The 15,303-nt window shown below is 54.0% G+C and overlaps 1 protein-coding gene across 1 annotated transcript in view; it reads right to left on the bottom strand.

The window, feature by feature from the left end:
• LOC116958101 (ankyrin repeat and LEM domain-containing protein 2) overlaps positions 1 to 12,332 on the bottom strand; it is a 67,806-nt gene extending 55,474 nt beyond the window's left edge. The window contains exons 1-3 of the mRNA XM_076055741.1: positions 11,874 to 12,332; positions 3,138 to 3,297; positions 837 to 1,179 (exon numbers count right to left, since the gene is read on the bottom strand). Coding sequence (XP_075911856.1) covers positions 837 to 1,179; positions 3,138 to 3,297; positions 11,874 to 11,881 — 511 coding nt within the window. The 5' untranslated portion in view covers positions 11,882 to 12,332. The remainder of the gene's footprint in view (positions 1 to 836; positions 1,180 to 3,137; positions 3,298 to 11,873) is intronic.
• Between the last annotated feature and the right edge of the window lie 2,971 nt (positions 12,333 to 15,303).

Raw genomic sequence — 15,303 nt, 5'->3', positions numbered from 1 at the left:
ACACACACACAGAGTCATACATACAACAACAACCGCCATTCGCCACTAAGTGGCGGTGACGTCACCACGATGCTTGTGCCAGGCTATGTGCACCCTGAGGCCACGTGAAGTGTCGAACGCCCGCTGGCAGGAGGTCACGGGGCAGACCCAGGTGCCACGGGTCGACTGACTGAGATGAGTGGCTGATGCACCACCTGTGCCCCCTACTGTGCCAACCTGCTGTGCTTTAGCCACCTGGCGCTCCGCTCGTTGTTCTGAGCGTCGCTCCTCCGCCCTCCGTTGTTGTTGGAGGGCGACTGCCTCCAACTGCCCAGTAGCGTCCTTCACGAGCCTCCTCCACAGAGGCCGATCTTGACACCGCTGGTACAAGTCATCGGCAAGTCCACTCAGCTCCACGTCCTCCTGTACCACATCACTCCATCTCTTCTCTAGCCCGTGCCGCGCCCGCTTAGCCCCCTCAATCCGGCCGAACAAAAGGTGTTTCGGCATGAGGTGGCTGGGCATGCGGGCTACATGACCCAGCCATCGCAGCCTTCCCCGCCGGAGCTCACCGATGGGACCTTGCCCAGATCTTTCATAGACACACACACATCAACAGACACACACACACATAGACACACACAAATACACGTACACACAGATACATACAGCTCTGCTAGAGGCTACCTGGGGCAGCTTTGTCTGTGTGTAGGTGCTGCTACTAACAGCACTTGCCCCTACAGCTCTGCTAGAGGCTACCTGGGGCAGCTTTTTCTGTGTGTAGGTGCTGCTCCTAACAGCACTTGCCCCTACAGCTCTGCTAGAGGCTACCTGGGGCAGCTTTGTCTGTCTCTCACCTGTCTGTCCATCCTTCTTGCACGACCAATCAGCACAGACCCCGTAGAACGTCGTCTGGGGTTCGACTCCTCCCACTGCCTTAGCACCGCCCACCCCCTCTCCAGACTCCGCCCCTACCGCCGACTCCTCCCCCTTTGGGTCTCCGGGATCCGCCCCTCCGGCCGACTCTGCCACCGTCATGACTCCAGGCTCCGCCCCTACCGCCGACTCCTCCCATTTAGTGTTTACAGGCTCCGCCCCGCTCGCGGTCTCCGCCCCCTTCGAGTCTCCCGACTCCGCCTCCGTCGCCGACTCCGCCCCCTTCTCATCTCCAGGCTCCGCCCCCTCTTTCTTGACACCTCCCTGAGCAACATCATCATCATCAGCATCATCATCAGCAGCAGCATCATCATCATCATCAGCAGCATCATCATCAACATCAGCAGCATCATCATCAGCAGCATCATCATCATCAGCAGCAGCAGCAGCATCATCATCAACATCAGCATCATCATTATCAGCAGTAGCATCATGATCATCAGCATCATCATCAACGTCGTCGTCATCATCATCGTCATCAGCAGCAGCATCATCATCATCATCGTCAGCAGCATCATCATCGTCAGCAGCATCATCATCGTCAGCAGCATTATCATCATGATGATGATGAGGCCGTGATGGGTGCACACTCACCACTCACTCACCACTCACTCACCACTTACTCACTCACCACTCGCTCACCACTCGCTCACCACTCACTCACCGCTCACTCACGCACCACTCACCACTCGCTCACCACTCACTCACGCTCACTCACCACTCGCTCACCACTCGCTCACCACTCACTCACCACTCACTCACCACTCACTTACCACTCACCACTCACTTACCACTCACTCACTCACCACTCACTCACTCACTCACCACTCACTCACTCACCACTCGCTCACTCACCACTCGCTCACTCACCACTCGCTCGCTCACCACTCACTCGCTTACTCACTCACCACTCACTCACTCACTCACCACTCACTCACCACTCACTCACTCACCACTCGCTCACCACTCATTCACCACTCGCTCACCACTCACTCACCACTCACTCACCACTCACCACTCACTCACCACTTACTCACCACTCACTCACCACTCACTCACTCACCACTCACTCACCACTCACTCACTCACCACTCACTCACTCACCCACCACTCACCCACTCACCACTCACTCACTCACCACTCGCTCACCGCTCACTCACCACTCGCTCACCACTCACTCACTCACTCACCACTCGCTCACCACTCACTCACTCACCACTCGCTCACTGCTCACTCACACTCGCTCACCGCTCGCTCACCGCTCACTCACCGCTCACTCACCACTCACTCACCACTCGCTCACAGCTCACTCACCACTCACTCGCTCACTCACCGCTCGCTCACTCACGGCTCGCTCACCGCTCACTCACCACTCGCTCACCGCTCACTCACCACTCGCTCACCGCTCACTCACCACTCGCTCACTCACCACTCGCTCACTCACCACTCGCTCACCGCTCACTCGCTCACCACTCACTCACCACTCACTCACTCACCACTCACTCACCGCTCGCTCACCCTCACCACTCACTCACCACTCACTCACCCACCACTCACTCACTCACTCACCACTCACTCACTCACCACTCACTCACCGCTCGCTCACCGCTCACTCACTCACTGCGGTGATGGTGGTAGCGGTGAGAACGGCGGCGAGTCTCCGCTCGAACACGGAGCGTGTGGAGGCTGTGATGGGTCCGCACGACACCTCTCACTCACCACTCACTCACCGCTCACTCGCTCACCGCGGTGATGGTGGTAGCGGTAAGTACAGCGGCGAGTCTCCGCTCGAACACGGAGCGTGTGGAGGCTGTGATGGGTCCGCACGACACCGCTCGCTCACTCACCACTCACTCACTCACTCACCACTCACTCACCGCTCACTCACCACTCACTCGCTCACCGCGGTGATGGTGGTAGCGGTAAGAACAGCGGCGAGTCTCCGCTCGAACACGGAGCGTGTGGAAGCTGTGATGGGTCCGCACGCCACCACTCACTCACCACTCCCCACTCACTCACCACTCACTCACCACTCGCTCACCACTCACTCACCGCGGTGATGGTGGTAGCGGTGAGGACGGCGGCGAGTCTCCGCTCGAACACGGAGCGTGTGGAAGCTGTGATGGGTCCGCAAGACACCGCTCACTCACCACTCACTCACCACTCACTCACCACTCACTCACCGCTCGCTCACCCTCACCACTCTCTCACCACTCGCTCACCGCGGTGATGGTGGTAGCGGTAAGGACGGCGGCGAGTCTCCGCTCGAACACGGAGCGTGTGGAGGCTGTGATGGGTCCGCACGCGAGGCCGACGCTGGCACAGAGGCGGCGAAGTTCGGCCGGAGGGAGCGATCGGAGGTGGGCGGACATCGACTCCATGCTGGGACAGAGGTGGGGGGGAGAGTGGTGGGGGGGGGGGAGAGTGGTGGTGGGGGGAGAGTGGTGGAGGAGAGTGGGGGGGGAGAGTGTTAATCTGAGGTCTCTGTGTGTGTGAGTCTATGGGTCTCTGTGTGGTGAGTCTATGGGTCTCTGTGTGGTGAGTCTATGGGTCTCTGTGTGGTGAGTCTATGGGTCTCTGTGTGGTGAGTCTATGGGTCTCTATGTGGTGAGTCTATGGGTCTCTGTGTGGTGAGTCTATGGGTCTCTGTGTGTGTGAGTCTATGGGTCTCTGTGTGGTGAGTCTGTGGGTCCCTGTGTGGTGAGTCTGTGGGTCTCTGTGTGTGTGAGTCTATGGGTCTCTGTATGTGTGTGAGTCTATGGGTCTCTGTGTGAGTCTATGGGTCTCTGTGTGGTAAGTCTGTGGGTCTATGTGTGGTGAGTCTATGGGTCTCTGTGTGAGTCTGTGGGTCTCTGTGGTGAGTCTATGGGTCCCTGTGTGGTGAGTCTATGGGTCTCTTTGTGGTGAGTCTGTGGGTCTCTGTGTGGTGAGTCTATGGGTCTCTGTGTGGTGAGTCTATGGGTCTCTGTGTGGTGAGTCTGTGGGTCTCTGTGTGGTGAGTCTATGGGTCTCTGTGTGAGTCTGTGGGTCTCTGTGTGGTGAATCTGTGGGTCTCTGTGTGAGTCTGTGGGTCTTTGTGTGAGTCTGTGGGTCTCTGTGTGGTGAATCTGTGGGTCTCTGTGTGAGTCTGTGGGTCTTTGTGTGGTGAGTCTGTGGGTCTATGTGTGGTGTGTCTATGGGTCTCTGTGTGGTGAGTCTATGGGTCTATGTGTGGTGTGTCTATGGGTCTCTGTGTGGTGAGTCTGTGGGTGTCTGTGTGGTGAGTCTATGGGTCTCTGTGTGGGGAGTCTATGGGTCTCTGTGTGGTGAGTCTATGGGTCTCTTTGTGGTGAGTCTATGGGTCTCTGTGTGGTGAGTCTATGGGTCTCTGTGTGGTGAGTCTATGGGTATCTGTGTGATGAGTCTATGGGTCTCTGTGTGTGTGTGAGTCTGTGGGTCTCTGTGTGGTGTGTCTATGGGTCTCTGTGTGTGTGGGAGTCTATGGGTCTCTGTGTGAGTCTATGGGTGTCTGTGTGGTGAGTCTATGGGTCTCTGTGTGTGTGTGAGTCTATGGGTCTCTGTGTGAGTCTATGGGTCTCTGTGGTGAGTCTATAGGTCCCTGTGTGGTGAGTCTATGGGTCTCTGTGTGTGTGAGTCTATGGGTCTCTGTGTGAATCTATGGGTCTCTGTGTGGTGAGTCTATGGGTATCTGTGTGGTGAGTCTATGGGTATCTGTGTGATGAGTCTATGGGTCTCTGTGTGTGTGTGAGTCTGTGGGTCTCTGTGTGGTGTGTCTATGGGTCTCTGTGTGTGTGGGAGTCTATGGGTCTCTGTGTGAGTCTATGGGTGTCTGTGTGGTGAGTCTATGGGTCTCTGTGTGTGTGTGAGTCTATGGGTCTCTGTGTGAGTCTATGGGTCTCTGTGGTGAGTCTATGGGTCTCTGTGTGTGTGTGAGTCTATGGGTCTCTGTGTGAGTCTATGGGTCTCTGTGGTGAGTCTATAGGTCCCTGTGTGGTGAGTCTATGGGTATCTGTGTGGTGAGTCTATGGGTCTCTGTGTGGTGAGTCTATGGGTCTCTGTGTGGTGAGTCTGTGGGTCTCTGTGTGGTGAGTCTATGGGTCTCTGTGTGTGTGTGAGTCTATGGGTCTCTGTGTGAGTCTATGGGTCTCTGTGTGGTGAGTCTATGGGTCTCTGTGTAGTGAGTCTGTGGGTCTGTGTGGTGTGTCTATGGGTCTCTGTGTGTGTGTGAGTCTATGGGTTTCTGTGTGAGTCTATGGGTCTCTGTGTGGTGAGTCTATGGGTCTCTGTGTGTGTGTGAGTCTATGGGTCTCTGTGTGAGTCTATGGGTCTCTGTGGTGAGTCTATAGGTCCCTGTGTGGTGAGTCTATGGGTATCTGTGTGGTGAGTCTATGAGTGTCTGTGTGGTGAGTCTATGGGTCTCTGTGTGGTGAGTCTATGGGTCTCTGTGTGGTGAGTCTATGGGTCTCTGTGTGGTGAGTCTATGGGTCTCTGTGTGGTGAGTCTGTGGGTCTCCGTGTGATGAGTCTATGGGTCTCTGTGTGGTGAGTCTATGGGTCTCTGTGTGGTGAGTCTATGGGTCTCTGTGTGGTGAGTCTATGGGTGTCTATGTGAGTCTGTGGGTCTCTGTGTGGTGAGTCTGTGGGCCTCTGTGTGGTGAGTCTGTGGGTCTCCGTGTGGTGAGTCTATGGGTCTCTGTGAGTTTATGGTTTTTAGGCATCTCTATGGATCTCTAATCTCCTCGTCATGATGACATCAGCCCACGTGGTGGAGCTGCTATCGTGTTGTGATGGCCAGGCTGTAGCGTCCGTCTCAACAAAGATCCACACAGCAGGAGCTTAGTGGGGACCTTACACAGCTGGTGACATGAACAGAGTTTAGTCTGTGGATCTCCATGTATCTCTGTGGGTCTCTACGTATCTCTATGGGTCTCTATGTATCTCTATGAGTCTCTATGTATCTCTATGGGTCTCTATGTATCTCTGTGGGTCTCTATGTATCTCTGTGGGTCTCTATGTATCTCTGTGGGTCTCTGTATCTCTATGGGTCTCTATGTATCTCTGTGGGACTCTATGTATCTCTGTGGGTCTCTATGTATCTCTGTGGGTCTCTATGTATCTCTGTGGGTCTCTATGTATCTCTATGTGTCTCTATGGGTCTGTATGGGTCTCTATGTATCTCTGTGGGTCTATGTATCTCTGTGGGTCTCTATGTATCTCTGTGGGTCTCTATGTATCTCTGTGGGTCTCTATGTATCTCTGTGGGTCTCTGTGTATCTCTGTGGCTCTCTGTGTATCTCTGTGGGTCTCTATGTATCTCTGTGGGTCTCTATGTATCTCTGTTGGTCTCTGTGTATCTCTGTGGGTCTCTATGTATCTCTGTGGGTCTCTATGTATCTCTGTGGGTCTCTGTATCTCTGTGGGTCTCTATGTATCTCTGTGGGTCTCTATGTATCTCTGTGGGTCTCTATGTATCTCTGTGGGTCTCTGTGTATCTCTGTGGGTCTGTGTATCTCTGTGGGTCTCTATGTATCTCTGTGGGTCTCTATGTATCTCTATGAGTCTCTATGTATCTATGTGGGTCTCTATGTATCTCTGTGGGTCTCTGCATATCTCTGTGGGTCTCTATGTATCTCTGTGGGTCTCTATGTATCTCTGTGGGTCTCTATGTATCTCTGTGGGTCTCTATGTATCTCGGTTGGTCACTATGTATCTCTGTGGGTCTCTATGTATCTCTGTGGGTCTCTATGTATCTCTGTGGGTCTCTATGTATCTCTGTGGGTCTCTACGTATCTCTATGGGTCTCTATGGGTCTCTATGTATCTCTATGTATCTCTATGTATCGCTGTGGGTCTCTATGTATCTCTGTGGGTCTCTATGTATCTCTGTGGGTCTCTGTGTATCTCTGTGGGTCTCTGTGTATCTCTGTGGGTCTCTATGTATCTCTGTGGGTCTCTATGATTCTCTGGCGCGTCTCTGTGTATCTCTGTGGGTCTCTATGTATCTCTGTGGGTCTCTATGTATCTCTGTGGGTCTCTGTGTATCTCTGTGGGTCTCTGTGTATCTCTGTGGGTCTCTATGTATCTCTGTGGGTCTCTATGTATCTCTGTGAGTCTCTATGTATCTCTGTGGGTCTCTGTGTATCTCTATGGGTCTCTATGTATATCTGTGGGTCTCTATGAGTATGGGTCTCTATGGGTCTATGGGTCTCTGTGGGTCTCTGTGGGTCTCTATGTGTCTCTGTGGGTCTATGGGTCTCTATGTATCTTTATGTATCTCTATGGGTCTCTATGGGTCTCTATGTATCTCTATGGGTCTCTATGTATCTCTATGCGTCTCTATGTATCTCTATGGGTGTCTATGTGTATCTATGTATCTCTATGGGTCCCTATGAATCTCTGTGGGTCTCTATGTATCTCTGTGGGTCTCTATGTATCTCGGTGGGTCTCTATGTATCTCGGTGGGTCACTACCACTGACACCACCACCACTACTACACCACCACTACTTCCACCACTAAAACCACCACTACCACTGATACCACCACCACTACACCACCACAACAACCACTTTCCACACCACCACTACAACAACCACCACCACTACAACAACCACTACCACTGACACCACCACTACAACAACCACTACCACTGACACCACCACTACAACAACCACTACCAATGACACCACCACAACAACAACCACTACCACCACCACGACTGCAACAACCACTACCATTGACACCACCACCACAACCACCACCACTGACACCACCACCACAACAACCACTACCATTGACATCACCACCACAACAACCACTACCACCACAACAACTACTACCACTGACACCACCACCACAACAACCACTACCACTACAACAACCACCACCACCATTGACACTACCACCACCACAACAACCACATCCACTGACACCACCACAACAACCACCACCACCACCACACCACCACTATCACCACCACTACAACAACCACGACCACTGACACCACCACTACAACAACCACCACTACAACAACCACTACCACTGACACCACCACTACTACACCACCACTACAACAACCACCACCACTGACACCACCACTACAACAACCACCACTACCACTTCACCACCACCACCACTACATCACCACTACCACTGACACCACCACCACTACCACTACCACACCACTACAACAACCACTACCACCACAACAACAACTACTACCACTGACACCACCACAACAACAACCACTACCACAACAACAACAACTACCACCCCCACTACCACTGACACCACCACCACAACAACCACTACCACCACCACAACAACTACTACCACCACCACAACAACAACCATTGACACCACCACCACAACAACCACTATCACCACCACAACAACAACCACTACCACTGACACCACCACCACCACAACCACTACCACCACCACCACAACCACTACCACCACAACAACAACCACTACCACCACAACAACAACAACTACCACCCCCACTACCACTACCACTGACACCACCACCACCACAACAACCACTACCACCACCACAACAACCACTACCACCACAACAACAACCGCTACCACTGACACCACCACAACAACCACTACCGCCACCACCACAACAACCACTACCGCCACCACTACAACAACTACACCACTACAACAACCACCACCACTACAACAACAACTACCACGCCCACTACCACTACTACTGACACCACTACAACAACCACCACCACTGACACCACCACTACAACAACCACTACCACCACCACTACAACTGACACCACCACAACAACCACTAACACCACCACCACCACAACAACCACTACTACACCACCACAACAACCACTACTACACCACTACAACAACCACCACCACTACAACCACTACCACCACTACCACTGACACCACCACAACAACAACCGCCAATAAGTGTCGCTTGTGCCAGGCCACGACTGAAATATGCAACCACAACAACAACCACTACCACACCACCACTATCACAACCACTACCATTGACACCACCACCACTACTACAACAACCACTACCACACCACCACTACTACACCACCACCACCACAACTACCACACCACTACAACAACCACTACCATTGACACCACCACTACAACAGCCACTACCACTGACACCACCACCACTACTACACCACCACCACAACAACCACTACCATTGACACCACCACTACTACACCACCACCACAACAACCACTACCACATCACCACTACTACACCAAAACAACAACCACTACCGCCACAACAACCACTACCACTGACACCACCACCACTACTACTACACCACCACCACTACAACAACCACTACCACTGACACCACCACCACTACCACCACAACAACCACTACCATTGACACCGCCACCACTACAACAACCACTACCGCTGACACCACCACCACAACACCACCACTACAACCACCACTACCGCTGACACCACCACCACTACACCACCACTACAACCACCACTACCACTGACACCACCACCACTACAACCACTACCATTGACACCGCCACCACTACAACAACCACTACCGCTGACACCACCACCACAACACCACCACTACAACCACCACTACCGCTGACACCACCACCACTACACCACCACTACAACCACCACTACCACTGACACCACCACAACAACCACTGACACCACCACCACAACAACCACTACCATTGACACCACCACCACAACAACCACTACCACTGACACCACCACAACAACCACTACACCACCACCACAACAACCACTACAACCACCACTACACTGACACCACCACACCACCACCACAACGACCACTACCACTGACACAACCACCACCACTACAACAACCACTACCACCACCACCACTACCACTGACACCACCACAACAACCACTACCATTTACACCACTCCACTACACCACCACTACAACAACCACCACCACTACAACCACTAGCACAACAACCACGACCAATGACACCACCACTACTACACCACCACCACGACAACCACTACCACATCACCACTACTACACCAAAACAACAACCACTACCGCCACAACAACCACTACCACTGACACCACCACCACCACTACAACAACCACTACCACTGACACCACCACCACTACTACTACACCACCACCACTACAACAACCACTACCACTGACACCACCACCACTACACCACTACCACCACAACAACCACTACCATTGACACCGCCACCACTACAACAACCACTACCACTGACACCACCACCACAACACCACCACTATAACCACCACTACCACTGACACCACCACCACAACAACCACTGACACCACCACCACCACCACCACAACAACCACTACCACTGACACCACCACCACAACAACCACTACCACTGACACCACCACCACTACAACCACTACCACTGACACCACCACCACTACACCACCACTACAACCACTACCATTGACACCACCACCACTACAACAACCACTACCACTGACACCACCACCACTACACCACCACTACCACTGACACCACCACCACAACAACCACTACACCACCACTACAACAACCACTACCACTGACACTACCACCACTACACCACCACTACAACCACCACTACCACTGACACCACCACACCACCACCACAACAACCACTACCACTGACACAACCACCACCACTACAACAACCACTACCACAACAACCACGACCATTGACACCACCACCACAACCACCACCACAACCACTACCATTGACACCACCACTACCACTGACACCACCACAACAACCACTACCACACCACTACTACACCACCACCATCACTACCATTAACACCACCACCACTACACTACCACCACAACCACCACAGACACCACAACAACCACCACCACAACAACCACTACCACCACAACTACCACCGCCACCACAACTACCACCACCACCACCACTACCACCACTACCACCACAACAACCACCACCACAACAACCACCACCACCATCACTACCACCACCACCATCACTACCACCACCACTACTACCACCACCACTAGTACCACCACCACTATCACCACCACAACAACTACCACCACTAACACCACCATCACTACCACCACCACAACAACCACTACCACCACAACCACTACTACCACCACTACCACCACCACAACAACCACCACTACCACCACCACTACTACCACCACTACTACCACCACCACTATCACCACCACCACAACAACCACCACCACAACAACAACCACCACAACAACCACCACAACAACAACCACCACCACAACAACCACCACCACAACAACTACCACCACCACCACTACCACCACCACCACCACAACAACCACCACCACAACAACTGCCACCACCACCACTACCACCACCACTACTACCACCACAACAACAACCACCGCTACCACCACCACAACAACAACCACCACCACCACTACCACCACCACAACAACCACCACCACCACAACAACTACCACCACCACAACCACTACCACCACCACCACTACTACCACCACCACAACAACCACCACCACCACCACAACCACCACCACCACAACAACAACCACCACTACTACCACCACAACAACTACCACCACCACCACAACAACCACCACAACAACTACCACCACTACTACCACCACAACAACAACCACCACTACTACCACCACAACAACTACCACCACCACAACCACCACCACAACAACCACCACCACCACAACAACCACCACTACCACCACAACAACAACCACCACTACCACCACTACCACCACCGCTACCACCACCGCTACCACCACCACAACCACCACCACCGCTATCTCGCTCACCCCGGCATCCAATAGTGGATAGGCCCTGGACAGACGCCGCTGAATTCCCTAGAACGCATGGGCAAGGCCGACCCCACATGTTGGGGGAGAGGGGGGGGTGGTCAATGCCTACCTCGCCATTGGTCGGCCACGTCGCGTGTCACCCCGGCTGGGGGCAACCCGAATGGTCGACGCGGCGAGGGGGGGGGGGAGGAGCCCCCCGCAGCCAATCAGGAGTCGGCGCCGCCTATCGTGACTACGATTTCAAATCCCATTCCTTCGCGAACACTGGGGAAATATTTAGTTAATTTTGACGTAATTTTTTTTAAATTAACAAATAAATCGATGTTGCCGCGCTACAAGTATAACGCGCGCGGTTCGTTGAGAGCTGTAAAATTTTGTTTGAAACTTTATTCGAAATTTAAACAAACAAAAAGAGAAATTCCTGAGGGGGAGCGCACACCGAAGACGCCGCCGCCCTCCCGCCAAATTATTTTTTTCAGATTCCAGGCCCAGCTCAGGCCTCGGACGCGGCCCTCCGCTGCGATTGGACGACTGCGCTGTGACGTCTCGGCTAGGGGGCGGGGTCGGCGGATCCGAATGGATCGAGCCAATCGGAGGGCGGCATTGGCGCCGGAAGCCCCCCCCCGCAAACCACGCCCTTCGCCACGCGCCCCTTCATCCTCTACGCCTCGCCCCCTTTACCTTGACCTCTCGGCAGCCACGCCCCCTCTTTGCCCCGCCCCCTAATTATTCATGAGGGGGCGGAGCAAGAGGATGGGTTATGTTGCATTACTGTTATGAATAACAAACATATTAAATTTTGATTTAAAGCTTTCGTGACTGCAGTAATTAATATTTTTAGCTCTTTCAGTAAAGTCACGTTGAAGGGAAACAATAAAATAATAAAATATATTTTTATTGTTTTATATATATTTTTTATTATTTAATTGTTTCCCTTCAACGTGACTTTACCAAAAGAGCTATGAATAATAACAAACACATTCTCCCGCGGAGGGAGCTGGTCGGAACGTCGGATTGCTCGGTCAATGGCCAGGGTCAACAACAACAACAACGGCAGTGGCACCACGTGGTGTGTTCCGTACAATATGCCCGACTGTGAGGGCGGGGCACAAGTCTGGCGTGAGTCGGTGAAACGTTGAGTTTTATAAGGGGGGGGGGGCACCACGGGGTGACCAGCCCCTCCCTCCCACCCAGCCCCACCCAGCCCCTCCCCACCCAGCCCCACCCCACTCAGCCCCTCACAACCCAGCCCCACCCCACCCAGCCCCACCCCACCCAGCCCCTCCCCACCCAGCCCCACCCTACTCAGCCCCACCCCTCCCACCCCCCACCCAGCCCCTCCCCACCCAGCCCCTCCCCACCCAGCCCCTCCCCACCCAGCCCCACTCCACCCAGCCCCTCCCCACTCAGCCCCACCACACCCAGCCCCACCCCACCCAGCCCCTCCCCACCCAGCCCCACCCTACTCAGCCCCACCCCTCCCACCCCCCACCCAGCCCCTCCCCACCCAGCCCCTCCCCACCCAGCCCCACTCCACCCAGCCCCACCACACCCAGCCCCACCCCACCCAGCCCCTCCCCACCCAGCCCCACCCTACTCAGCCCCACCCCTCCCACCCAGCCCCTCCCCACCCAGCCCCTCCCCACCCAGCCCCACCCCACCCAGCCCCACCCCACCCAGCCTCTCCCCACCCACCCCACCCTCCCCACCCAGCCCCTCCCTCCCCACCCTCCCCTCCCCACCCACCCCACCCAGCCCCTCCCCACCAAGCCCCACCCCACCCAGCCCCACCCCACTCAGCCCCACCCAACACAGCCCCACCCCACTCAGCCAAACCCCTCCCACCCCCCACCCAGCCCCTCCCCACCCTCCCCACCCAGCCCCTCCCACCCAGCCCCTCCCCACCCTCCCCACCCAGCCCCTCCCCTCCCACCCCCCACCCAGCCCCACCCCACCCAGCCCCCACCACTCCCATATTGTGGATGCACGATGGACGGACGGACGGACACAACAATCCCCTTGTGGGCTGGTGTAGTAACCAGGAGGTTCCTACACAGTACAACTATACACAAACATCATATATATAGATAAAACATATGACATGCGTAACAATAACACACGTAACAAACGTACTTAACTATAACATGTGCAATGTGGCTCGAAGAGACACCCACCCTGTTCTTTGCGTATATTTGTCACGAACAAAGTCCGCTGACAACTTATAGAGTAACCCGTGAAGTGACTCCACACAATCTTGATTCGAAGTCTTCGCTAAGAGCAGGAATCCACGTCCGTTTGGTTCTTCCGGTGAAGTCGCGTGGCAAGGCGGAGCGAGAGATCTCGACGTTTCGATGGCAACGCAAGTAAGTCGTCATCAAGTGTGACAGCCACAGCAATCGTCATCAGGTGTGACAACCACAGCAATCGTCATCAGGTGTGACAACCACAGCCATCGTCATCAGGACAACCATAGCCATCGTCATCAGGTGGGACAACCACAGCAGTCGTCATCAGGACAACCACAGCAATCGTCATCAGGTGTGACAACCACAGCAATTGTCATCAGGTGTGACAACCACAGCAATCGTCATCAGGACAACCACAACAATCGTCATCAGGTGTGACAACCACAGCAATTGTCATCAGGTGTGACAACCACAGCAATCGTCATCAGGACAACCACAACAATCGTCATCAGGTGTGACAACCACAGCAATTGTCATCAGGTGTGACAACCACAGCCATCGTCACCAGGTGTGACAACCACAGCAATTGTCATCAGGTGTGACAACCACAGCAATCGTCATCAGGTGTGACAACCACAGCAATCGTCATCAGGACAACCACAACAATCGTCATCAGGTGTGACAACCACAGCAGTCGTCATCAGGTGTGACAACCACAGCCATCGTCATCAGGTGTGACAACCACAGCCATCGTCATCAGGTGTGACAACCACAGCAGTCGTCATCAGGTGGGACAACCACAGCAATCGTCATCACGTGGGACAGCCACAGCCATCGTCATCAGGACAACCACAGCAATCGTCATCAGGTGTGACAACCACAGCAATCGTCATCAGGTGGGACAGCCACAGCCATCGTCATCAGGTGTGACAACCACAGCCATCGTCATCAGGTGTGACAACCACAGCCATCGTCATCAGGACAACCACAGCAATCGTCATCAGGTGTGACAACCACAGCCATCGTCATCAGGTGTGACAACCACAGCAATCGTCATCAGGACAACCACAGCCGTCGTCATCAGGTGGGACAACCACAGCCATCGTCATCAGGTGTGACAACCACAGCCATCGTCATCAGGACAACCACAGCAATCGTCATGAGGTGTGACAACCACAGCCATCGTCATCAGGTGTGACAACCACAGCAATCGTCATGAGGTGTGACAACCACAGCCATCGTCATCAGGACAACCACAGCAATCGTCATCAGGACAACCACCGCCATTGTCATCAGGTGTGACAACCACAGCAATCGTCATTAGGTGTGACAACCACAGCAATCGTCATCAGG

This window comes from Petromyzon marinus, chromosome 72 (assembly GCF_048934315.1).
Source record: "Petromyzon marinus isolate PM22_M1 ecotype Great Lakes invasive population chromosome 72, UKy_Petmar_22M1.pri1.0, whole genome shotgun sequence".
Taxonomy (NCBI): domain Eukaryota; kingdom Metazoa; phylum Chordata; class Hyperoartia; order Petromyzontiformes; family Petromyzontidae; genus Petromyzon; species Petromyzon marinus.
Note: the sequence above shows the minus strand (reverse complement) of the source record. Positions and strands in the feature narration are given on the sequence as shown.